The 27,805-nt window shown below is 42.5% G+C and overlaps 1 protein-coding gene across 2 annotated transcripts in view; it reads left to right on the forward strand.

Annotated features, from left to right (window-relative positions):
• STPG1 (sperm tail PG-rich repeat containing 1) overlaps nt 1–27,805 on the forward strand; it is a 92,399-nt gene that overhangs the window by 55,309 nt on the left and 9,285 nt on the right. For both annotated transcript variants that reach the window (XM_074305842.1, XM_074305843.1), the window contains 2 exons: nt 7,913–8,030; nt 12,465–12,633. In XM_074305842.1, coding sequence (XP_074161943.1) covers nt 7,913–8,030; nt 12,465–12,633 — 287 coding nt within the window. The remainder of the gene's footprint in view (nt 1–7,912; nt 8,031–12,464; nt 12,634–27,805) is intronic.

Genomic DNA, 27,805 nt, shown 5'->3' on the forward strand with positions numbered 1-27,805 from the left:
AGGACCAAACATCCCCAATTCCTTCAAAGATTCTCAGAAGTCATGGTCCCAGGCCCTCACCATGTTGGTCATTGTTTTCTGGATGTTGTCTGGTTTAACAGCGTCCAACCTAAACTCTGGCAATCTAAACTGATCAAACCCTCCAACTATAATCCAGCCAGGTGGGGGGACAGCAGCACTCTCCCCTTCCTAATCCAGTGAGCCTTGACCAAAATCGCATTGGATCTTTGGGGTTAGTGGATGCATTTCACTGCTGCCCAAAGCTCCTTGCCTCCAGAGCTTAGCCCAGTGCTCGGCACATAGTAGGTGCTTAATGAATGTTTATTGATTTATGTATTGACTTTCCCCAGGCCCCATAGGTAGTCGGTGAAGAGCAGAGTGGGACTCAGTCCCACTTCCTGACTCTGAAACTAGCACTCAATTCACTAGATTGTGTTGCCTCAGGCCCTCATAAATGCTTATTGAATTAAATTAATATTTGGATAACTTGCCCCATTGGATGGTGAGTTTGGAGGATCCAGTGGAAAACCAGGTGCTTGGAAAAATAAAAGTGCTCCAAGCTGGGATGGGCCTCGGAGATTATCCCCTCCAACCTTATCATTTTACAGATGTGGAAACTGAGGCTCACACATCCTTTTCTAAAAAAAAAAAAATGCCATTCTTAAAGTTACTATTTTATTGCTGCCTCTTGTCTCTACGTCACAATCACAATGATTTCAGCCTTCCTCTCTCCTATTGAACTCCCCATTGGGGTAAATAAAAACAAGTAAGCAAAAAAAACCCAAAAACCAAAAAACCCAAGCAAGTTGGTACAGTAATTGCCAATGACCACGGACATACTACTCTGCCCTGGTAAGCCTCCTCCTCTTGTTTCCTACTCTCACTGGTTTTTCTGTTATTCAGAATTCAATTTCCTTTAAAACTTCATGAAAGTCTCTAAATGTTTTGGGATGAATTTTCTTTGTTTATAAAGATTCCTCTGCCCTCTTCTTACCTTTCACATCCTTTCTCCAACTCCAGAATATAATAGATTCAGGGACAAGGGGATTCCTCTGAAGATCCCATTTTCTAGCAGTGTCAGACTACCTCCAGCCCTGGAATCCATGACCATACTCCCTCACCAGAATATGGTCCCCAGAGGTGTTGGAATGCAACTCCTTTTTACAACCTCAAACCCCAAACAGAGTACACAGTCCTTCCAGGTATAGCTGGCTCTTCCCTGCTAGCTCTCCCATAAGCAAAGCTTCTGGCATCCATTACCATTACACAAAGCAAAAAATCATGGCTCGCACTCCAGGGCATGAATTTATGGCTTCTTTCACACAAACTATGTTCTGAATCCATCCTGGCAGCCCAGGTCACCTCTTGGTCCTTCAGGGAAGCCTTCTCTATACCAGAGTTGCTGTCTTTTTTTTTTAGAACCATAAATTACTAAAGCCTGACCAAAGCTTCTGACCATTTCTCAAGGCCTTGTGGCTATTAGGGGTTAAATAAATGTGAATTGAAAAGCAAGGAATTTCCATATGTGGAACAAATGTCCTTAAGAGGCAAGGGATTAAAAGTTAAATGTGGGAGTTAATGAGGGGGGTGAGAACATCCATCATTTCTGCCTTGGTAACCTCTGGCCTGCTGGCTCTCTGAATCCTTTTCAACCCTTCTCGGTCTCTTCAAAGCTGCTTAAGCAACATTTTCCTCCCTCTGATAACATTCTTCACTCCTCATCCCCTTCTACTTCAGCCTCACCTGCTTTTGAACAGTCAACAGATTTGTATGAAACACCTACTGTGTGGGCTAAGGGCTGGCCTACAAAGGAAGGCACAAATGTGGGCCCTGCCCTCTGGTACTACTCATCTATTGTTCAGAAACTACTCTTTCTCTTAGACTTTGTTGTTTATTTTGTCCCTTCCATCTTCCTGAACCCACAGAAACCTGGCTCCACCCCAGAGGGCAGGGCAGACATCCTCAGCCAGTTTTGCTCATCCTGGAGGTACTTGCTCTTGTTGCTGGGACAATGGAGTCAGCAAGGAGAATGGTCACGTATCTCTATTTTCACTGCCATTTCCTGAACCTCTCTCTTCTGTCTTTATTCAGCAGACTTTCCTCTTCAGAAGTTTGCCCCCATCCAGTTGGATTATCCTGTCTGGATCCTACTGGCCCCCAGGAGATCAGTAACTGGCTCATGGTCTCCTTCTCCATCCCAAACTCTGACCTCATGCTGGAGAGGGTTTAAATATATACATTGATATCCCCTCAAAGATACTGGAAATGGTCCTCCTGCAGGAACCCAGGATCCTTCTCCTAGGGCTTCTTTCTCTCTCTGTGTGTGTGTGTGTGTGTGTGTATTAAATAGCTCCTAATGTCCATTACAGCTCTAAACCTATGGTTCTGTGATCTCGGTCCACTTGTGTCCAGACTGTCAGGTAACTTTGAGAGTTTTCTATTTAGGAAGCCCCTCTTGCTCCTTAGAGGAACCCAGACAATATTCTAGAAATCCCCCATCCCTCCCACTGCCAAAGGATCTCTATTCCCTCCTCAACGTTCCTGTTGTCTCTCCCCCTCTCCCTGGGGATGATTTCCAGCCTAAATCACAGGAAGGTTCAGGCTGGCAGAAGACTTTAAGATGTTAAGGTGTTACTAACTACTATGTTCTACTAACTACAATGCAGAGAAATGACCATGGTTTAGGGTATTACTTTCATGATTTAGGAAAGAAAGGATTTCCCTTCTTACTGGGGCCTCTGATAAAGTCACATAGCCTCATCCTGGCTATAGCTTAGTGAAATGTGTAATAACTCAGTTAACAAATCTTTCCTGTCCTCCCCTGCCCTTTCTTCCTTTCTCTTTTCCCTTCTTCCCCCAGCTTCTGTCCCCACCCCATGTGCTTACTTTCAACTCTGAGCCCAAACCCTGTGGCAAATGCTCAGGTAAGCAGCCACACAGAACAGTCCTCCCAGAATACACCAGATTTCTTTCACTCCTTCTTAATTCAATGAAAAAGGTGAATATATGCAAATCCTATTAGCTATGCAGAGTTTTACCACAGGGCTGGTCCTCTTTCATTACGTACCCAGCAAAACAAAGATTTCTAGACTTGGGATCCAGAAGTCTGGATCACCCTGAGCAAGACTTGCTCATTTGTAAAATGGGGACAATAATCCTTTTTCTTCCAATTTACCAAGGATACTCTGAGAGAAAGCAGAGACTTAAGTCTCTTTTTTTTTAAAAAAAATATTTATCATTTTATTATTATTTATTTTTTAATTTATAATTTAATAAAATAACAAATTATTTTTTATTATTTTTTACTAAGGGTGATAGAAATGAACACTGTTGTCATAGTGCCCCGTTCACCTCTTTCTTTGTCATCATCTAGGAACTAATCTGGCCCTTGCCCCCACCACAGTCCCATCAGCCCGATCTGTTTACTCTCTCTCTTCATGTCATGTAGCCTGGTTATCGAGGGCCCTGGAATGGGTGAATTCCACGGCTTCTATAAACACAAGATCAGGAATTCCATCTTCCCACCCTGAAAAGCTCCCCGGCAGCCCAGTCACCCAAGCCCCAGCAAACAGCCTCACCAGCCCCAGTGGAGAGCCCAGGGGCTCTTATCTAGGATACAGCACGAGGGCATCTGAAATATTTCTGATTCGTGCCTGATCTTCGCTTGGCATCGGATTCAGGGCTCTTGAGCACACTAACCCATCAAGACTGCTTATCAGCAGGAGAGGATGTTGGAGATGGACATTTTTTCATTCTGGTTGGTCCAGGAAAGCAGAGCCAAGGGCAGTACTGACCCAAAGGTCTGATCCTAATCTGAGATCGCATCACTGACTTGGGGCACACCGAGAGTTCTTCCTTGGCTGCCCCGTGTGTGTCTGGTTGTCATGTTTGACCGAGGAGTCTTGGGCCAAGTAAGGAAGGGATCAAGTATTTGTTAAATGCTTACCGAGTGTCAAGAGCTTTTCAGAAATCTCATTTCAAATATCTTCACGTCAACTCTTCAAGGTGGGTGCTATTATTGCCATCCCTATGTTACAGATAAGGAAACTGAGGCAAAGGTTAAGAGATTTGCTCAAGGCCATGCAGCTAGTGAGCATCTGAGGTCAGATTTGAACTCAGATCTTGATTCCAAGCCTGGTGCTCTATCCACTGAACCACTCGACTCATCAAGAAGTTCAGTGATTAGGGCCACACTTGGTTTTGTGTCTCTGCACAGAATGCTCTCCTTCCTCCTGTCTGCCCACTGGACTCCTGTCTCCCTTCAACACTTCATCCCCAGCAATTGAATTTGTAATTTCCCATCTGTGTGAATAGTGTAAGGGCCTGAAGGGCAGAAACTTTGGTTTTTGTATCCCCATCATAGAGTCAACAATACTTGTTGAATGTAACTGAATTGAAAAGTGACTGCCAGAAGATAAAAGTGATAATAACAACTTAGATTTACATAGGGCACTTTTGGGTTTATAAGTTCTATTTAGTACAATCCAATAAACATTTATTAAGCACATACTCTGTGCAAAGGGGCTGGCTGTCTCTGATGCACATTAGCTACATGACCATGGATAAATGAATTAATGCCACTGAGCCTCAGTTTCTTAAAACTTCAAAATGGAAATGAGATGATAAATAACCATAGCGAGAATTTATATAACACTTTAATGTTTGCAAAGTGCTTTACAGATAAAATTTCATTTGATCCTTACAACAACCCTGAGAGATAGGTGCTATTATTGTCCTTATTACACACACACACACACACACACACACGTGTGTGTGTGTGTGTGTGTGTGTGTATAATTTGAGACAATTGGGGTTATTGTCCTTATTACATATATATATATATATATATATATATATATATATATATATATAATTTGTGAGGCAATTGGGGTTATTGTCCTTATTACATATATATATATATATATATATATATATATATAATTTTATATATATATATATATATATATATATATATATATATATATATATATATATATATATATATATATATATATATAATTTGTGAGGCAATTGGGGTTATTGTCCTTATTTTATAGATGAGAAAACCGAGGCAGGCAAAGGTTAAGTGATCTAAGACACAACGAGGCAGTGTATGAGGCTGGATTTGAATTCAGTTCTTCCGGACTCTCAAGTCCAATCCACTCTGACAGGCAGATGACCACTTCCATCCAGGATAACAACTGTGGTGTGGCATCTTGTCATGGTGAATAGCCTACTGTCCTTGGAGTCAGGGAAGCCTCTCTTCAGATCCCTAATCTGATAGTTCCTAGCTATGTGATTCTGGACAAATCCCTTAACCTCTTTGTGATTTAGGCAATTCCCCAGAACTCATCTAAGTGACGGGTAGTAGAAGTAGAGATGTTCTGAGTGGGGAATCCCAGACACCAGATTGTCCATGTCTGGCTAAAAAATTTCCTGTGTCTGCTAAGAACAAAATCAAACCAAACCAAACAAAAATGAGAGGTCTGGGAAATTTCAGATGCCAGTATAAAGTAGGCACGAAGGAAGATTAAGAAGATGAAAAGCAACAGATCTCATGTCCTTTAAAAGCTTATCATCGCTGGAGATGAAGTGGGGGGGGCTACACTAGAAACTAGAATGAAGCAAGACAGAATGGGATGGGAATAAACAGGGGATTCAGACAAAGTGTCCTGGGACAGTTTGATGGGAGGGGAAAATAATTTTCATTTGGGAGAATCTGAGCTGGATTCATAGAAAAGGAAGCATTTAAACTGGGTGTAGAAACAAGAGGAAAGTTTAAAATACGTGGAGCTCTAAGTATAGAGGATGGGATGACATGGAGGATGGTTAATGATCCAATTTACTTAGGACACATAAAGAAATAAAGCTCAGAAAGGTAGGTTGGATCTAGGCAAGGCCTTAAATGCCAGGCTAAGGAGTTTGCATTTTATCCAAGAAGTAGTGGAGAACTTCAAAGTTTTTGAGGAGGGGAAAGCAAAGAATTTTCTTTACCACAACCCAATAAGATGCATAGTATAAAGATTGTATTTATATTTCAGATGAAGAAATTGCGACTGAAGCAGACAAAGAAACTTGTTCAGGCTTTGTTGGTGTTGAGTTGTTCAATCATGTTCCAACATTTCATGACCTATTTAGGGCTTTCTTGGCAAATATCTTGGAGAGGTTTGCCCTTTCCTTCTCTAATATAGGACTTCAACCCATTACACTAAAATATTAGGCCTTTTTATTTAGGTTATTGCTATCTAGCTTCCTCTACCTTGTAATTCTTTTTTCTTTCTTACTTTTCTTTTTTTTTTTTTTTCCCCTGAGGCTGGGGTTTAAGTGACTTGCCCAGGGTCACACAGCTAGGAAGTGTTAAGTATCTGAGATTAGATTTGAACTCGGGTCCTCCTGAATTCAAGGCTGGTGCTCTATCCACTGTGCCACCTTGCTGCCCTGTAATTCTTTAGTTGATTTTTTGAACCCTAAGCTGCTAGAAATTGATATTTTTATTAGTATTTTTACTATTTTACTTAAGATAATTATTTAGTAGTATTAGTATTTTATTTAGCATTATTCATATTTTATTCAGTACTTTTAGCATTTTATTTATTAGTGTTTTTATTATTCATCTTAGTATACATGGCTCACATTCTAGTTTGCCAATAGCTTTCTTGATCCTAATTCTGTAGTATTCTATGCTCTCTATCACTTTCAATTTTGAGTTGACTTCAAAGGGTGATAAGCATACCATCCATGCCTTCCTCTGAGTCACTGATAAACATGTTGAACCACCCTGGGGCCAGATCATTGGGCTGTCCATTCCAGGGCTCCCTCCAGGTAGATACCCATCCATCAGTTATTATTTGGGTCAGGTCAACCAATGAAACTGTTATCATTGGGCCCAATCCTCCCTACCCTGTCTACGTGGTTAGTGTGTGAGAGCCCTTGTCTGGCATTTGGGGCCCTCTACAGCCTGGCCTCCGTCTGTTCTTCCCACCTTGGCTTGAACTTTTCCTTCCCATTTTAGCTCAAATTTCTCTTTGTTACATACCCTACATTCTGGCCAAATTGGAATTTCAAACACTCATTCCTATTTCTATCTCTGAAACTTTGCTGTATTCTTCCCTATGCCTAGAATGCTCTCTCCCTGTCTCTGCTTATTAAGTTTCTACAAGATTCGGGTCAAATCAGTCTGTTCTGTGAAACTTCCTGGTAATCCTCTGATTGGAATTAAACATTCCTCCACTTTTAAATTCTCATTATACATGGTGCAGCAGACAGTGACTTTGGCATTGTAAAACATGGATTTAAATTCTAGTTCAAATAGGATGTTGACAAATCACTTTAACCTCCGTCCCCCTCTCCCCCAGCCTCACCTCATTCTACTTATCTGTAAAGTGGAGGAAAAAAGATTGGATTTCGATATTTAAACGTTTTTCACTCATGATCCCTTTCCCTGAGAAACTTTTAGAAGACCTTGGATATATAGGTATATAAAATATTTACTTCTAATAAATCATAATTTCATGCTCCCCACATTTAATTATGAGACCCCATATGGGATGGCCCACAGTTTAAGAATTGAGGATTAGATGGTCTCTGAGGTTGCTTTCAGCTCTAACTAAATCTATGATCCTATGAGGACTTGGTTTACCTCCATAAAACAAGGTGATTGATTTCCAGCTCTAATTGTATGAGTACATGACATTGTTTCCACCTATTTCATGCCTTTTCCAAATTCCATTTTGTGTGAGTATGTATGTGTGAGCCTATCATGTCCCCTTCAAAAAGACAAGCTCTCAGAGGGCAGGATCTAGGTTTAATTTTGTATCTATCTCTTTTAGGGCCTACGGCATATTAGATATTGAGTAAATATTTATTGAAGGAATTGAGATTGTTCTCTCCTCTCCCACCTCTCCCCCAACAGATCACAGAATTTTTCTGCAAGGAACGGAGCAATTTGTGTGTTCCTCCTCAGCCTGGGTTTTTGTCAAAAACTCCAAGGGGGTTTACACCTACTAGGCAAATACTGGTGCCTTCCCCAGGTAAGTGATAGGGAGACTCACACTGGAATATAGGATATACTATATAGTGTAGGACTTTCAAAGGCTCCATCTTCATTGTTTTTGTTATTATTATTGCATGGACCTGTGATTTGTGGCAAAGTGAGAAACTTGGTGTGGAAACTCCTTCCACTAATACAGATCAGCAACTGCTTTGTAATTTAAGGTCTTAGGGAACCACGGAAGGAAGGAAGGAAGGAAGGAAGGAAGGAAGGAAGGAAGGAAGGAAGGAAGGAAGGAAGGAAGGAAGGAAGGAAGGAAGGAAGGAAGGAAGGAAGGAAGGAAAGGAAGGAAGGAAGGAAGGAAGGAAGGAAGGAAGGAAGGAAGGAAAGAAAGGGAGGGAGAAGGGAGGGAAGAAGAGAGGGAGGGAGGGAGGAAGGGAGGGAAGAAGAGAGGGAAGGAGGGAGGAAGGGAATGAGGGAGGGAGGAAGGGAATGAGGGAGGGAGGAAGGGAAGAAGGGAGGGAGGGAGGAAGGGAAGGAGGAAGAAAAGAAGAAAGGAAGGAAGGGAGGGAGGAAAGGAAGAAGGAAGGAAGGAAAGGAGAAAAGAAGGGAGAGAAGGGAGAGAGGGAAGGGGGTAGAGGGAGAAGAAGGAATTCAGGGAAAGAAGGATGGAAGTGAGAAAGAGAGAAGAGGAAAAGAAAGGAAGGAAGGAGGACAGGAGGAAGGGAAAGAAAGGAGGAAAGGAAGCATTAAGTATCTACCATGTGCCAGGTACTTTACAAATATTATCTTATGTGATGCTCATAACAACTCTGTATCAGAGTTCCTTGTTACTATGCCCATTTTACAGTTGAGGAAAAAGAGACAGACAGAAGTAGTGACTTGCCCAGGATCACAAGCTAGTAAATAACTGGGGACACTAAAAGGGCAGATTGCCTTGGGACACAGAGCCAGAAAGTTTCAGAGGCAGAATTTGAATCCTGATCTTTGTCTTGTAGGCCAGCCTTCTGGCCCCCATATCATTCCACCTCTCATGTGATTTGCTGATAAATAATGACTAGTAAGTCTATGGAACTCCATAGTTACAAAATGTTTTCAGTCTGTAGTGTGACCCATAGATCTTTGAAGAAGGGCTGGCAGGTCTCAGAGGGTTGTGGATGTAGAGTTGAAAAGAACCTTGTAGATAATTGAGTCTGTATCCATGTTACAGGTGAGGGAAGTGAGATCTGGCTCACAGGAGGAGTAAACAGCAGAACCTGAATTCAACTTTGGGTCTTCTGACTTCAGATCTTTATTTTATAGCAGAGGGAGCTACAGTGGGGAGAGGTGATGAGGGGTGGGAGAGGCAGCCCGCACCATATAATAAGTAGCAGAGTCAGGCTGCCACCCCAACTTTCCTGGCCCCCTCTCTGCCTTATCCCCCACATCCATATGGTATCTGTTCATTGGGGAGGAGAAGGAGGATTTTTCAGGCAGTGGATTTTTCCTGGCTACAGATGGAGCATGTCAGATCTCAGCAAATATTGGATAAATTTTCAAAATAAATTGGAAGAGAAAAATTGCACTTTTCTGGCCTTAGAACCAAACAGAGTCTCCTTTGTTTTTGGAAAAGAATTCAGATTGCTTCTGTAAAATATTATTAGTCACCTACTGTATGCCTGGTTCTAAGAATGCAGAATTAAAAATAATAATTCAGAGATTTAGAATGGAAGGACCAGCAGTAGTGCTGCTGGGAGGAACTCAATGGACAATCTCTTCCAGCCTTCTTATGTAGGTGAAGTAACTGAGGTGCAACACAGATGTGAGACTCTTACTCAGGCCCGCAGGTTGTAAATCTTTCTCTACTGTACCATGCTGCTTTCCCTTCCTGGCCCTTGAGAAGGTTATAGGTTATAACCTAAAAGGGAATATTAGACACATACATAAATAAGGATAATGTTAAATAGGATGTGAAGAGCAAAAGTGTGAGCCAGGCAACAATGCTCTAAGAATGAAGAAGATAGGCCTTTAGGATGAGAGGAGAGTGAAGGAGGAAATGATCAAGGAAGGCTTCTTGGAAGAAGCAGCCTTGAGTTTGGCCAGGAAGGAAGGGAGGAATTTCAGCAAATAAAAGTGAGGAGGGATAGAATGTTTTTCACAAAGGAGTCATGAAGGAAGGAAGGAGGGGTAGAAGGGAGGAAGCAGGGAGCAAAGGAAGAAAGCATTAAGTACCTACTATGTGCCAGGCATATAGAATGGAAAGATCCCCTATGCTAGAGTTGAGAGGCCTGCTTTCAAATCGAGTCCTTCCTTTCTGTGTGATCTTGGGCAGATCAATGAACTCTTCTGGACTTTAGTTTCTTCATCTGTATAATGGGGAGAGATGGGACTAACTCTGGATGTCTGATAGTAGGTAAACACCCTGAGTGGGAAAAAGCTGGACAGGACTGGGGAATAGTGAGAAGTGGGAATGGAATATCCATAGTGTGTTTACAGTAATAATAATTGCCATGTGTAGTATTTTAAATTCATAATCTCGCTTTGGTGTAATAAGGCAGGAAAGACAGTGTTTGAGACAGAATTCAGTGAGCAAAAATGTCTGCCCTCCACCTGCCACGGGCCGCGGGGCCTTTGTGGGTCCCAGAGTCCGAAGGGTGGGACTCCAGCTTTAAGGCCTGGTCTCAGAAGTCTGGAGCAGTTAAATGGGTCACACGACCAGTGAATCAGCTACGGGCAAAGCTGGCCAAAGCCTGAGCTCGTGGGGCAAATCGTCCCATTTTCTGGAAGGGATAATGGCGGAAGGTTCTTCTCCATCCCCTGTGGGGCCAACAGATGTGGAGGAGAGATTGGAAGCCGCCGTGCCCCTGTCCTCCCAGGCAGGTCTGCTGCGCTTGGGTGATCTAAGCAGCCCAGGCTTGGCTGTCCATCATTGGCCTTCCCAATTAGGGGCCAAGGGAGAGGGGCAAGAGCTGATTAAGTCAGGCCTTCAGACCTGCCTAGGTTTTTCTTTGAAAACATTAATCATTCTCAAACCCTGATTATTTTCTTCTTCTGAGGTTCTGGTGTGTTTGCCAGTGCAACCATCCTACCTCCCCAAGGCAGTCTATGCAAACCCAGAGTTTTCTAGCTTTCCAGTCAGCTCTACTCTCTGGTTTCACTTTTCTGTCTCAAAGTTGAATAATAAAAAGTACTTAAAGGTTTGTTAAAAGTTTTCCCAATAAACTCTGAGGCAATATTATTCTCCCCATTTTACTGATGAGGAAAGGAAAATTGAAGGGTCTATCATTGAAGCTAGTAGGGGGCTAAAAAGGATCCAAAAACTTTGGTCTGGGGGCAGCTAGGTGGCGCAGTGGATAGAGCACCAGCCCTGAATTCAAGAGGACCTGAGTTCAAATCTAGTCTCAGACACTTAACACTTCCTGGCTGTGTGACCCTGGGCAAGTCACCTAACTCTAATTGCCTCAGCAAAAACAAACAAACAAATTAAAAAAAACTTTGGTCTGACCCCAATGCAATATACAGACATGTTAAGGTCTGCTATAGTCTGGTTTCCTAAGAACAAGACTGTTCACAAATTATGTGACCTCCCGGGTTCTAAGGGCCCTCCCAGCTCTGACCTCCTGGGTTCTAAGGGCCCTCCCAGCTCTGACCTCCTGGGTTCTAAGAGCCCTCCCAGCTCTGACCTCCTGGGTTCTAAGGGCCCTCCCAGCTCTGACCTCCCGGGTTCTAAGGGCCCTCCCAGCTCTGACCTCCTGGGTTCTAAGAGCCCTCCCAGCTCTGACCTCCTGGGTTCTAAGGGCCCTCCCAGCTCTGACCTCCTGGGTTCTAAGGGCCCTCCCAGCTCTGACCTCCTGGGTTCTAAGAGCCCTCCCAGCTCTGACCTCCTGGGTTCTAAGAGCCCTCCCAGCTCTGACCTCCTGGGTTCTAAGGGCCCTCCCAGCTCTGACCTCCTGGGTTCTAAGGGCCCTCCCAGCTCTGACCTCCTGGGTTCTAAGGGCCCTCCCAGCTCTGACCTCCTGGGTTCTAAGGGCCCTCCCAGCTCTGACCTCCTGGGTTCTAAGGGCCCTCCCAGCTCTGACCTCCTGAGTTCTAAGGGCCCTCCCAGCTCTGACCTCCTGAGTTCTAAGGGCCTTCTACACTGAGATATCTTATCATCCTTTGTTTTTTCCAAGTGACCCTTTTCTTTGGTTTTTTTTTTTTCTTTGTTTTTTTTTTTCCTGAGGCTGGGGTTAAGTGACTTGCCCAGGGTCACACAGCTAGGAAGTGTTAAGTGTCTGAGACCTGATTTGAACTCAGGTCCTCCTGAATTCAAGGCTGGTGCTCTATCCACGCCGCCACCTAGCTGCCCCCGACCCTTTTCTTTGGAGCAGGGGGTGGTTCTTTAGAACATCTATTATATAACTGCTATTTCCCTTTGGTTGTTAGAGCCATAATCCTTAGACCTATAACCTCTCCACCTCTTTCATTTAACTAAACAGATTCTTTTCCTTCTTAGGACATTATGAGATCAATGAGACTCTGGTGAAGGAGACCCCTAAGCTTCTGAGGTGTGGTTTCAAATCAAAAACTCTTCGAGAAATGAAGATAGATTCTTCTGGCCCTGGGCCTGGCTCCTACAATCCTGACTCGCCTGTCAAAGCCTCCCCAAAGAAGACCCCTATCCGGTGAGTCGAAGTTTTATTCATAGAAGAGGAGGCTGGAGAGGACAGCCTTCTATCCTGAGGAGAAGTGCTGGGTGCGGAGGTGCGGGGGGTAGGCATCCACCTTCAAGAAGGGGCCTGAGACAGGACCCTTAACCTTTGTTCTGTCCTGGCTCCAGGGGCTATCTGCTGACAACTCAGAGCTCCTTCTTGGAATAATGGTTTTCAATAATTGAAGGACATGGTAATTTTCATTTACAGAATAATGAAAATAAAGAGGCTATTTTTTTTTCCATTCAAGTACCCCAAATTTCTGAAATCCACAGTTGCTTTGGGGGCCAAAGACTCCAGGCTGGGATCTCCTGCTATAAGAAAAGGTTGATTATCACTGGGGCCTTTGCATCTCTCTCTCTTTTTTTTTTTTTCTTGTCTGCTCTTGTTGTCCCGGGTGGATGGGCTGAGAAGACAGAGGCTGGGGGGACCTCCAGTGTGGAGATTGTTGGTTGCCTGCCTGCCAAATAGAACATCTAGCCTCAAGGATCTTGGAAATGCCTTGAAATCCTGTGACTCTATACAGTCTCCTTGGTAGTTCCTCCATCCTACTCCCAGGGTAAGGTAACATTACTTGCCATGGGATGGAAAAGCTGGAACGGACTACAGAAGTCATCTAGTCCAACATTAGCCATTTGTTCGGTTCTTCTTCAATTGTGTGATGAATTCCTACAAATCAGGCATGAAAGGTTGCATCTCTAGAATGTGTTGAGCTGAAGATCATACAGAGGGAGTCAGGATTTGAACTCACATCCCCTGCCTGAGTTCTATTGTCACTAATTTGTCATTGGACCTGACACTAAACCAGCTTCTCAAAGGAGGCCCAAGAAGGTCCTAGTTCTCCCCGTTTCCCAACAACTTCTGCCTATCTATGCAAGATCCAGAGGCTTTTCTAAGAATTGAGTTGTCCTGAAGTGCAATGGATAGCTTGGAGATGTGATGGGCTCCTTCTGATTGGAAATCTTCAAGCTAAGGCTGGCCAATGTTTTGCTGAGTATGTTGGAAAGGGAATCATCTCAGCTGGAAGAGGCTGAGATTGTGGTAGATAGTCCAGGGTAAGACTGAGAGACAGTGTGAACAGAGAAGGCAGGATACGATGGGCCTGGAGCAATGAATAATCTAATTTGGCTAGAGTTTGGAGAATATAAATTTTAGCTAAACATAGCAAGGCATTTTGGAACCTGGGTTGTTGGTTTTTTTTAATTTTGAATTATTATTGACATATTTTGTTTTTATATTACTTTAACTTTTTAAAAAAAGTTTTTGTCTTTTCTTTTTACACATTTAATTTCCCCTAGTATTTTTCCTTTTCTCCCTTCCATAGAGCCATCTCATATAACAAATAGTATTTTTTCATCAAAGCTTTTTTTATTTTCAAAAGATATGTATGGATAATTTTTCAGTGTTAACTTTTGCAAAACCTTGTTTTCCCTTCCCTCACCCCCTTGCCTAGATGGCAAATAGTCCAATATATGTTAAACATGATAGAAATATATGTTAAATCCAATATATGCATACATATTTATACAATAATCTTGCTGCACAAGAAAAATCAACTCAAACAGAAAACAGGAGAAAGAAAATAAAATTCAAGCAAACAACAACAAAAAAGAGTGAAAATGCTATGTTGTAAACCACACTCAGTTCCCACAGTCCTCTCTCTGGGTATAGATGGCTCTTTTCATCACTGAACAATTAGATTTGGTTTGAATCCTCTCATTGTTTAAGAGAGCCATGGCCATCAGAATTGATCATCATATGATTTTGTAGCCGTGTACAATGATCTCCTAGTTCTGCTCACTTCACTCAGCATCAGTTCATGTAAGTCTCTCCAGGCCTTTCTAAAATCAACCTGTTGGTCATTTCTTATAGAACAATAGTATTCTATAGCATTCATATACCACAATTTATTCAGCCATTCCCAATTGATGGGCATCCATTCAGTTTCCAGTTTCTTGCCACTACAAAAAAGGCTGCTACAACCATTTTTGCACATGTAGATCCCTTTCTCTTCTTTAAGATCTCTTTGGGATATAAGCCCAGTAGTAGCACTGCTGGATCAAAGGGTATGCACAGTTTGATAACTTTTGGGGCACAGTTCCAAATCGCTCTCCAGAATGGTTGTATCAGTTCACAACTCCACCAACAATATATTTGTGTCCCAATTTTCCCATATCTCCTCCAACATTTGTCATTATCTTTTCCTGTCATCTTAGCCAATCTCAGAGGTATGTAGTGATCCGTTAATTGTCTTAATTTGCATTTCTCTGATTAATAGTGACAAATAGTATTTTCAAAGAAAAAATGAGAAAAAATCATTATAACTCATTAACCATCAAAAATATATGACAATATGTATAATTTATGACCCTATAGAACTCCCACTTCTGTGAAGGAATGGGGTGGAGTATTGCCCTAATTTTTTAATATATTCCTCTTCAGCTTGTTCCTTGTAAAAAAAAAATAAAAAGAAGAAAAAAATTTAGCAAAACTGACTGAGACATCAACTAAGTCTGACAGTATATGCAGTATTAAGCATCCATAATCCTCTACTTCTGCAAAGAAGGGAAGGAGCTTGAAGGCAGATTTTATTTTTGGATGCAGATTGTTGAGGGCCTCAGATTCCAGGACAGAGGGGAGCCATTTACAGTGATAGCACTTGTATCTTAAAAAACACTCCCTTAAGATGAGGAATTTGGTGTTTTCATACAGCGATCTTACTCGATTTTCCTATCAATGCTCATCTCCTAGATAGAGAAGACGTCATTAGTTGCACTGAACACATTCAATTCAGCAAACACTTTGCTACTATGGTTCTTGCTGCTGTGATTGTGGTTGTTTGCCTAATATATACAACCACTGGGGCTTGAAGTATCAGAAATTCTCCTAATTATTCTCTCTCATATGTCCTCACACTGATCAGTTGCCAGATCTCATCAAATGTATTTACACAGTGACTTTCATGTCTGTCCCTTCCTCTCCATTTCTGTGGCCACCATCCTACATGAATGGGTTCTCCTCCACGTATAATAGCTTCCCTTGTTTCACCTCTCCAATTTCATCTTTCAAAAAGCCAACATGATATCCTTGTTTATCCTTCTTTTAAAAAATTCTGACCTTAATAAACATTTTTTTAAATTAACATTTCCATCTACATCGTAGACCAGTAAGAGGAGATTGTGGTCAAAAGTATGAATCTCAACTATGTATAGCTTAATTAGAATAATTTTCCTAAAACTCTTTTTTATTTTAATTTTTTGTTATACATGTACATTCATTTTTATTTTTATTTCATTACATTCATTTTTAAAAACACATTTCCTTGAGCAGAACCAGGAGATCATTACACACTTCAACAACGATACTGTATTAGGATGTATTCTGATGGAAGTGGATATCTGGGACAAAGAGGAGATCTAATTCAGTTCCAACTGATCAATAATGGACAGAATCAGCTACACCCAGAGAAGAAACACTGGGAAATGAATGTGGACTACTTGCATTTTTGTTTTTCTTCCCAGGTTATTTTTACCTTCTAAATCCAATTTTTCTTGTGCAACAAGAGAGCTGTATGGATCTGCACACATATATTATATCTAAGATATACTTTAACACGTTTAACATGTGTGACTGCCTGCCATCTAGGAGAGGTTGTAGAAGGAGGGAAGGGAAAAATTGGAACAGAAGTGAGTGCAAGGGATAATGTTGTAAAAAAGTATCCATGAATATGTTCTATCAATAAAAAGCTATAATAAAAAAAACACATTTCTTTATGAATCATGTTGGGAGAGAAAAATCAGAATAAAAACAAACAAAAAAAAAACCATGAGAAAAAAAAACAGAAGAAAAAGAAAAAAAAGTTTTTTATATTCAGTCTTATATTACTCTCCTTGGATGCAGATGGCATTTCCTATCCAAAGCCTATTAGGATTGCTTTTGGATCAATACACCACTGAGAAGAACCAAGTGTTTTATAGTTCATCAATGCACAATCCTTACTGTGTATAGTATATTCCTGGTTCTGCTTGTTTCACTCAGCATCAGTTCATGTAAAACCTTCCAGGCTTTTCTAAAATCAGCTTGTTCATCATTTTTAATAGAACAATAATATTTCATCACTTTCATATATCATAGCTTATGTAGCCATTACCCAATTGATGGGCATCTACTCATTTTCCAATTCCTTGCCATCATAAAAAGAACTTTTGCAAACATTTTTGCACATGTGGATCTTTTTCTCTCCTTTATTATTTTTTTTGGGGATACAGACCTAGTTTTGGCACTGAGGGATCAACAGGCATGCACAATTTTATAGGCCTTTGGACATAGTTCCAAATTGTGCTCCAGAATGGTTGGGTCAGTTCACAACTTTACCAACAAGTTTTCCCCACATCCATCCAATATTTATTATCTTTTCCTGTTATCTTAACCAATCTGAGAAGTGTGAGGTGGTACCTCAGACTTGCTAAAATCCATTTTTTATAGCATAGGAATACTATGTCATATGCATATTTTACAATTTGTTTAGCTATTCCTCAATTGACAGACAGCTCTTAAGGGAACAAATTTAGGCCATCAAGAATAAAAATAAGAAATATGTTGCAAATAATTAATAATTAGTTAGCTTCCTCCTCACACCCATCAGACTGGCAAAGATGACAAAAAAAATAAAGAAAATGACAAATGTGGGAGGGGCTGCAAGAAAACAGCTTCATTGTTGGTAGAGTCATTAAGGTCTAATAACTCTGGAAAGCAATTTGGAATTACATACAAAAAGTAACTGAACAGCCCACGTGAGCACTTGGACTCATCCATAGGACTGCTAAGCAGGAATATACTCCTAAGAGAGCAAACAAAGAGGGAAAAGAGCTTTTTGTACCAAAAAATATTCAGAGCAGGTCTTTTTTGTGATGGCAAAAAACCTGGAATCTAAAGGGTCTTTTCTTTCTACTTGGGACTCAGGGTGGGAAATGTGCCTATTTAAGTAAATACAAGATAATAGGTGAGGGCAGGGGAATTAGAATGGGAAGACCACTAAATACTAATTCCATCACCAAAGACTTCACCTAGCAAGTGGCACCTAGTGGATCCTTTTAAAGGAGACCGGGATTTGATTGGATTTTTCCATTTCTATTTTGTTGTTATTGCATCCTCCATATCTAGTACAGTTCCTGGCTGGCACAACATTTAATAAATTCCTGTTGAATTGGATTTCACTTAAAAGGCAGAAATAAGGAGGGAGAGAAGTCTGTAGTCTATGCAGACATATAGGAAGACTATTTGAGGGATGACAAGGGATTCAATCAAGTCTCCTCCTGGTGTCACTTAGCTTAGTAAGGAGTGGAGGAAGGATTTGGATCCCCCAGCTCCAGCCCAGTTCTTTCCAGAGTGCTGAAAGATTTTGTAACCAACATATTTTGCTGATTCAAAGGGCTTATGGGTCTCCAAAATGTCTTACAAAAAAGCCTTGAATATAAGCTCGGATTTCTTTTCACTATTTCTCTTTCTGATGATTCAGAGAGCAGGGTTGGTTAGGGTCAAAGTTTCTGGAGATCTGACATGGTGCCCAAAAAAGGAGAACACCTAGGACTTCCAATCCTGTGTCTGTTTACTAGAGGTCCATGTGCCTGTGTCTCTGCACAGACATGTTGGTTAACAACAGCTGTTGAAAGTGTCTTATAGCCTTTATTGGCTGAGGTCCAACCTGGGCAATTAAACCAGACCCACCTAAGCTTCCACTAGGATTATCGATTAGATATGGGAGGCTTCTACCCCCCCTCAATCTGTCACCTGTTGCCCTGTCAAACACACATCGAATTCCATCCTAGGGGCAACTGGCTGCCCTTTAATGATGAGCAGACTGTTCCTTTATTCTTCTCAAATGATGGGGACCCCCTGCTGTCGATTTCAATCTGTTCTGGGAGTGTCCGGAGGGTCTCTGATGCCTTCCTAGGCTGACCTGCTGAGCTCTGGGAGACATTCATTATCCTTCCCTGATTTGCAAACAGCCCAGATTTAAAGGAACAAACATTAGTAATTCTTCTGGTGGGAGAAGGCTGGCCCTTTAATAGAAATTCCCCCTTCTTCCTCCTTGTCCTTTCTGCCCTCTTCTTCACAAACATAGAGGGCAGGGCCTAAGTGACTTTTATAAATAAATGATGAGGCTCATAAAATTCCCAGTTACCAAGAACTCAGGGACCTCTCTGGTTTTCATCAGGTGTGTTCTTGTAAAACTGCCAACATGCTTCCTTGATGCTGAACAAGAAACGCTTGTAGACTCTGAGTGTTTCAGAGCAGTCCTTCATATGGCTGTTTCCATCTCTGACCTTCTGTATTTCCACATCCAGGGTTCTAAGACCCCTCCTGGATTTGGCATTTTGTGATAGTAATTTACAGGCTAAGAACCCTTCTAACCCTGATGTTCTAGGTTCTCGCATTCTTCTGGTCCCAACCTCCTGTATTCTAAAGCCCGTTCTGGTTTTAACATTCTGTGTTCTAAAGTCCCTCATAACTGACATTCTGTGTTCCAGATTCCTTTCTGGCTCTTCAATTCTATGTTCTAAAGTCCTTTCCATCCTTTGTCAATGTTAGAAGTGTATTCTTATGTCTTTCCTTCTGCACACAAGTGATATTTAGAAAGAATGCTATACTCTTTGCAGCAAAGCCTGGGAGATGGGTAATGGCCTCTCAGCCAGGTAGTCCTGCTTCAAGTCTTCTGACACACACTAGTTGTGTGACCCTGGACAGATTACTTAATTTCTCTCTTTAAATCTCAGAGGAAGTGCTAGCACAAATTGGTATTATTCCTCATCTGGGATTTCCTTAAATCAATGAAATCATAGCATTAGTCTTTCTCCCTGTGCTTAATATAGGTACAACCTGTATAAATATGTTATACATATATTGGATTTAACATAGATTTTAACATGTTTAACATATATTGGATCAAGTGCCCTCTAGGAGAGAGGGTGGGAGGAAGGAAGGGAAAATTTGGAACACAAGGTTTTGTAAGGGTCAATGTTGCATAATTATCCATGCATATGTTTTGTAAAGAAAAAGCTTTAATAAAAAATATAGGCACAGTCCTCTCTGTTGTTCTTAGGCCAGTCATGTGGACAGATGAGAACCAAGAAACATGGCCAGACATATTCCTCAGTAGCTTCAGAGTTTGGCAGATTCAAGGAAAGGTCACCAGGGTCTTGAATAGAACCTCAGAGAAGGATTTATGGGGAAATATAGATGAGGATTACAGAATGAAAAGATGTGGAAGTGTTTTAATCTGTACCTGTGAGGGAGAGATCAAGCACCACTACCAACAGCAGCAATATTAATCATACTAATAATTTTATATAGTACCAGGGACTGTGCTAAGATCCTTTACAAGTAGTTATATGAAGTACTTCCCTTAAAGCATCAACCAGAGATTCAAAAGAAATAATACACAGAGTGTCTCAAAATTCTTGGTGCAGTTTTCGTTGATGCTTAAAATGACTCTTAAGATTTTTGGAGCATTCCGTATTGTTGAGAACTTTGCAAACGTTAAAGCCCGCTATACACCTCAGCTTGAAGGAACACAGATTTAAGCACTGGAAGAGAAGCTGGAGGTCATTGAGTCTTCAATGTCTCTCCCAGCTTTGGGATTCTGTGACCCAAGATGCAGAGTAACATGCAAATAGGTACAGGGAAAACATAATGATGAAGATGATGATAGCTAACATTTACTGTGCTGAGTGTTTGCAATTAGTTAATTCTCAGAACAACTCTGGGAGGTAAGGACTGTTATTATCCCCATTTTACAGATGAGGAAACCAAGGCTGAAAGTGATTAAATGATTTGCCCAGTTGGGAAGTAGCTGAGGCTGGAGTGGAACTCAGGGCTTCCTGACTCCAGAAGTTTAGCCCTTTCACAACTAAGCCATGTTGCCAGGGGGCCAGATCTCAGGAGGATTAGGGTCTAGTGCAGAACAGAACATGATATGAAATGCACTAAAAGGCATGTGTAAGGGACACACAAACCAAACTAAGGCCCAGGGAATGAAACCCTTTTTCCAGTTGGGGGAGAGGGATGAAGGAGTTCCTCCTGAAGGTTATAGCATCGGAGCCAGGTTGGAGAGACATCGGACTGGGGAAAGGCCTCCCACATGTGGGGAAGAGCACAGAGGAAGGAAACACCTGGAGATATAGCAGAGTGGGCAGTGGGGAGACTAATGACTCACTCCTTCCCCACAAAGGAAGAAATTGGTGCAATTGAGAAATGCCTTGAAGGCATTTGAGGGGAGTCGGGTATTGAAATGGCTCAGAGCTGTGCCTCTCCAGGGAGTCAGGAAAATCTGAGCCCACATCTGGCCTTTGACACGTAATAGCTGGTTAATAATAGCACTTACCTCCCTGGTTTGTTATGAGAATCAAATGAGGTATATTTGTAAAAGTGCTTAGCCCAGTGTTTGGTACAAAAAGGTGCCTGGTTATTTCTGTCATTGTCCCCATGTTGCAGATTAAAAAAATAAGGTTCAGAAAGATTAAGTCTTCATGGTTACATAAGCTTGTTGCTATTGTCGAGTTCTGTTAGACTCTTTGTGACTCCACTTGGGATTTTCCAGGTAAAAATACTGGAATAGTTTGCCATTTCCTTCTCCAATTCATTTTACAGATGAGGAAACTGAGGCAAGCAGGATGAAGTGACTTGCCCAGAGTCACACAGCTAGGAAGTTTCAGAGATTGGATTAGAACTCAGAGTTGAATCTCAGAGAGCTTCCATGCCCAGTGCTCTATCCACTGCACCACATAGCCAAAGGCAGAATTTGAATCCAGAGTCTTTTTGATACAGAGTCCAGCACTTTATCCACTTTGCTGGAGAAGCTGTCCTGAACAGGATTTTTGCACATTTCCCAGGAGAATAAAAATTCTTTGAGGATTGAGAAGATCCCATTTTGGAGTCTTTGGATTTGTGGAGAGTGGCCCCTAGAGTGCTCTGGGAAGTTCCTTCTGTCCAGGGCAAACTCAGAGTCTGAGTTATTAAAGGTTAAACCTGTCTAAGGTTTGGGGGTTAACTTAGACCACATTAGTCTGGGGAGCCTTCCCAGGAATCTCATGGGTGAGACACTCAGCCCATCATCCTGTCCATGGTTTTAAAGATGAATATGGTTCTGACCCAAAGTCCCAAAGTGAGGAAGTGTCAGAGGTGAGATCACCTGATTCTAATTTCTATACATGGAAGGTGTATAAGAAATATTTAGTGAATCCTCAGCCTATATTGCACAAGCTATTACCTAGCCCAGAGTTGTCAAACTCCAAGAGAAATGGGAATCGGTAACTAGTGCACAGCGATCTTTGCCAGCCACACACTGACTTAGAGAACCACTATATATACATATATATTTATAGACATATATAGACATATATTATTTTTATTAGTACATCAACACATTAAAATCAAGAAGTGTAATCTGGTTTGGGCTGTACCCTGGAGAGTTGTAGAATCCATTTGGCTCATGGGCCACTCTGATCTAGTCTAACTTTAAAAATGTCTACTAATGAGCAGAAGATACAATGCCGTTCAAATCCCACCTCAGACACTTACTGGCAGGTAATGTCAGATGAATCACTTAACCTCTGTCTACCTTAGTTTCCTAATCCGTAAAATGGAGGTAAAAATGGTATGTACTTCCCAGGGTTGTTGGTAAGTTCAAATGAGATATTTGTAAAGTTTAGCAGACTGCCTGTCACATAGTAGACATTTAAATAATGCTTGTTCCCTTACCTTCCTCCCCCCCAATAAGTACATACAACATGCAAATAAAGTGAATTGTACAAATATTGTATGGGTGACTAGAGGGCATCATAGTGCATAGAGTGCAGGGCCTGGAAGCAGGAATACATCTTCATGAGTTCAAAGATAGCCTCAGATACTTCCTAGCCATTTAAGCCTATTTGCCTCAGTTTCCTCACCTGTAAAATGAGAAGGAAATGGTGGACTATTCCAGTTTCTTCGCCAAGAAAATTACAAATGGAGTCATGAAGAGTTGGGCACAATTGAACAACAACCAATATAATACCAGAGTGAAATACAAGGTTATTTGGGAGGGAAGAAGGGCACTAGCAGTTGGGGTATCAGGGAAGACTTTGGCATGAGGATACTGGTCTTAAAGAAATAAAGGGATTCTAAGAGGTCAGTTAGTCACAGAAAATAAACACTTATTTGTGCCTATCAGGAATTGTGCTAAGTGCTGGAGGAGGCAAGGAAGGAGCGCATTCTAAGCATGAAGGACAACCAATGCAAAGGCATGGAGGTGGGAGGTGACCTCCCAAGTGAAGAACAGAGAGAATCTGGTTAGATATTGTTATTGTGGCTTGACCTCTGTTCCCCAAGGGGACCATGACATCAGGGAAGTGATACCAAGCCATGTGAGCCAGTTGGATTGAAGTGAGAGAGGCTGTGCGAGGTGACCCTACCCTCCAGAGCCAGCTGGGTGCCATGGCCAGATCTAGCTGACAGAGGTGGCCTTGGATGCAGTGGGACACCTTGGTCTTTGAATATCCAGTGATAATGGTAAGACAGAATGGGAGAGGCAGCTGGGTGGCACAGGAGACAGGAGGACTCTGTGGCACTGGGCAAGTCACTTAGCCCTGATTGCCTAAAAGAAAAAAAAAAGGGCTAGGTTGTGTAAGATTTCAGAAGCTACACAGCTATATTTACATTTTATCCTGGAGCGACTAGGAAGCCACTGGATTTGACAGAGTAAGTGGGTCGCACTGGATCTGCTCCCTGGGTTTGGGAACCGGTTCCTTTTTTGTTTTATGCCAGGCACGTAGTATGCCCTTAATAAAGGCTTGTCGTTTGCTTGATGGCTCTTCAAATACACAAAGAGAAAGATCAGAGGAGGCACTGGAATGGTGGTTACATTGAGTTCAATAACAACATCCACAGAACAACCCTGGTTGGGGGAAGGGAGGGTTAGAGAGCAGCAGGTACACCTCCTTCTCACACCGCTAATCATATGAATAACTGACAGGTACAAGGCCTTTGGGGCTGTATTCCTCACAAAACACTGGCAGTCGGTGATACTAGGTTTAGTATTCCCCAGCTGCTGTGGAGGGAACTAAAGCCCTCTGTGGCTGGCCCACCCTCATGCAGCTCCTAAGTGATAGGCCGGGGTGAGCCCCAGATTTCTCCTGACCAAGGGCAGCTCCCTGCCCCAGTCCCTTAGATGGCCTCTTCCACTGAGGCCAGAGCGGATGTGTGGGGAGGAGTCCCAGGCCGTGGGGGTCTGCAGCCAGGATCTCACTCTGGCCCTTCAGCAATCTAGCAACCCAGTCAGTTTCAAGACAGGGCAGGCTGCAGACTCAGCAATTTCCCAGGACAGCAGAATGGCCAGTGGAGGAGGAGGGGGAGGGAGCCACAAGTCAGGACAGGAGCAGGCCGGGATTAAAGCGAGGCCAAGAGAACTCCATACCCTCCCTTTGGGACGCTCTGGGGCAGACCAAGGGGGAGGGCAAGGAGGGGAATTTGGGCTCCTCAGGCACATTTCCCTTTTGAATAGGTGCTTCCCAGCCAGCCCAGCAAATCATGGGAGATCCTCATCTTAGATAAAACCCTCTTCTTCTCCAAACCCCAGATTCCTTCTTTGTAAAGTAAGGAATTTAGGTTCCTTCTCACTCTGACCTTTTGGGTTCTAAGAGCCCTCCCAGCTCTGACCTCCCGGGTTCTAAGGGCCCTCCCAACTCTGACCTCCTGGGTTCTAAGGGCCCTCCCAGCTCTGACCTCCCGGGTTCTAAGGGCCCTCCCAACTCTGACCTCCTGGGTTCTAAGGGCCCTCCCAGCTCTGACCTCCTGGGTTCTAAGGACCCTCCCAGCTCTGACCTCCTGGGTTCTAAGGGCCCTCCCAGCTCTGACCTCCTGGGTTCTAAGGGCCCTCCCAGCTCTGACCTCCTGGGTTCTAAGGGCCCTCCCAACTCTGACCTCCTGGGTTCTAAGGGCCCTCCCAGCTCTGACCTCCTGGGTTCTAAGGACCCTCCCAGCTCTGACCTCCTGGGTTCTAAGGACCCTCCCAGCTCTGACATCCTGGGTTCTAAGGGCCCTCCCAGCTCTGACCTCCTGGGTTCTAAGGGCCCTCCCAGCTCTGACCTCCTGGGTTCTAGGGGCCCTCCCAGCTCTGACAACCTGGGTTCTAAGGGCCCTCCCAGCTCTGACAACCTGGGTTCTAAGGGCCCTCCCAGCTCTGACCTCCTGGGTTCTAAGGGCCCTCCCAGCTCTGACAACCTGGGTTCTAAGGGCCCTCCCAGCTCTGACCTCCTGGGTTCTAAGGGCCCTCCCAGCTCTGACCTCCTGGGTTCTAAGGGCCCTCCTAGATCCTAAATTAGTGATAGAGACATCACCTAGCCTTGAAGTCAATCAAGAATATAAGAGATTGCCTGAAAGCCTGATCCAGCTCTATATGATCTGGCAATCCTGAGATTTGAGTTCTTCTTACTATATGACCTTGGACAATAATATAAATTATTATTATTAATATTAATATTAAGGCACCTCTAATCTGCCTTTAGAGCTTCAGGGTTCACAAAGGAATCCAAGCCTGTGACCTCATGTGATCCTTACAACAATCCTACAAGTGAGGCTCTATAGAGAGGTATTTCATCCATTTTATAAATGGCAAAATCGAGATTCAGAAAGACCTACATCCTGGCCTGTTGTCATAGAGCAGTGTTGGATGTGATCCCGGCTGTCTCTCAGCTCCAGGCTCAGTTTGAATTGTTACCCTGTGTTTCTGGTACCAGTATTTGCTTTCCTCTGATCCTCAGTTTCTTGCCTTATAAAATGAGTGTAAGAAGCTTCTATTTCCAAATCCCATGATGCAATTCAGAGAGCATTTGGAGCTCCATTCAAAGGTCAAGCCCAGTCTGGTTTTGAGAGGCCACCTCTGACCTGTAAGCTGGTAGAGTGAGGGGTATCACCCTAATCAGGGTGATCCATCTTTGGGCCAGAGGTGCTGGTCCACACTCTTGTTTCGTCCTCACAAGGGAACTTTAGGGAAATCACACCCTCATTCAAGGATAGAATTATCTGGGGCCCTAGGGCTTAACTTGTCTCTCCTGCCCATCAGAGGGTCATGCCTTTGGAGCTAGGAAGGCTCTCTTGAGTTCATCTTGACCCACTGAGGCACAGATCAGCGAAGTGATTTATTCAGTATGTCATACAGAGAGAACGTCAGAGCTGAGATCTGAATCCAGAGTCTCTGGTCCAGATGCATACACTCTTGCTGGCTCAGCATGGGTAGTTCCCCAACAGAGGAGCCTGAACTTTTCCTGGCTTCCCTTTGGCTTTTCTCTGCCCATCCCCAGTTCTGGGTGGATCCGCTTTTTCTGAAGTCCCGGTCGTGTAGCATCCAGCTAGGGCAGGCTCAGGGAGCTTGATGCTTGTGTGTGACTCACCCACACTACGGACACCTGCCTTGACCATAGGTGGTTTTTAGAACCAGCTTGCTTTGAATGTCCCCTATAGTGAGCTCGGACATCAACAGTTATGGAGAAATGGGCAGAGGGGTCCTCAGATTTGTTTCTCTATGTCTTTATGTGGCAACCCTCTTCCTGTTTATAAACAAGGGTATATGGATGTGAGGGTACCCATGCTTGTGGCCAGTGTGGGAATTAATTTTATTTAAACACACACACACACACACACACACACACACTTATTTAAAACAAGAACTTTCTACACTCCAGCCCCCACCCTACTGGAATAAAATGGAGAATAGAACAGGAGAGAAAGAAGGAAAAGGAAAGAAAGTTGTTTAAGAATAATTTTTTAAATGAAAAGAAAACATGAGGAAGGCCAGGAAGAAGCACAGAAAAGTAAGATAGCTTGGAAAGCTACAGTTTGAACTGTATTTTAATATAAATTAAAAGTAATTTTATATATATATATGCATATATATATATAATATGTAATATAATTAAAAAGAAAAATTCTTCAGTTTTATATCTAATTCTCTATTCTCTTTTTTCTTTTCTACTCTGTATATGGAAATGCCCTTTTAATTTGATTGTAATTAAGTAACATCTTTTAAATAAGAATCTCTGGTTGAGGTGGGAGCAATACCAGTATAAAATGAGGTTTTTTGATATATAATGTTGCTGGTTAAAGAAATGTGTTTGTCAAACTGTCTACATGAGGGAGATGTCTGAGCAAACCAGCCCACGGAGCTCCAGAATCCTGGGAGGCAAAGATGGAGAAGAAAAATGGTAGATATTTTGTTTAAAAAAAAATCTGTAAAATGAAGGTGTTGGGCAATTTGCTACCTTACAATCCTTTTCAGCCCTAGCATTCTGTGTTATTCAATTATTTAAGGACTCTTCTAGCTGCAACTTCCTATATACTTTCATAGTTTGGGAGTATGAGGTTGTCTGCCTTGGATAAAGAAAGGTTAGTATAAGAAAAGATTTGTCGATCTGTAGATCTTTTGGAGTCTAGGCAAGTGGATTATGAAAACAGGAGTTAAGGGCTGGACTACTGGGCGGATCCAAAACCGAGACTGGAAAGACCTGGCTTCCTCAGCATGAAAGCAAGATTGATGAGAAATCTTACTGTGGCTTGAAGTGAGTTTAAGTAAGGGTGGGACCCCTGGAATCTGGCCCAAATGAATAAGCCCCAAACTCTATGGACAATAGAGAGTATTAATCAATCTATCAGCCTCCAATATTTCTCCCTTAAATCCATTCTAGCATCCGGCCACAATAATTTGACCTAAATAAAACATTTTACTATTAAGGTTGCTTCCCAGCTCAATGAATTTCAATGACTCCCTATTGTCTAGGGTTAAGTTCAAATTCCTTAAGTGACTACTATGTGCCAGGTTATGTGCTAAGCACTAGAGATACAAAAAAGGCAATAGACTATCCCTGCCCTCAAGGAGCTTAAAATCTAATGGGGGAGACTACATGTAAACATATATTCAGAGCAAGTTGTATATAAAATGAATCGGAGTTAACAGAGAGAAGACACTGGAATGAGGAAGGATTGGGGAAAGCTTCCTGTAAAAGAATTTTAGCTGACACTTAAAGAAAGCTAGGGAGGTCAGTAGTTAGCGAAGAAGAGGGAAAGCCTTTCAAGGCCCAGGGCCAAGAGATGAAGTGTTTTGTTCATGCAACAG

The sequence above is a fragment of the Sminthopsis crassicaudata genome, chromosome 3, assembly GCF_048593235.1.
Source record: "Sminthopsis crassicaudata isolate SCR6 chromosome 3, ASM4859323v1, whole genome shotgun sequence".
NCBI lineage: Eukaryota > Metazoa > Chordata > Mammalia > Dasyuromorphia > Dasyuridae > Sminthopsis > Sminthopsis crassicaudata.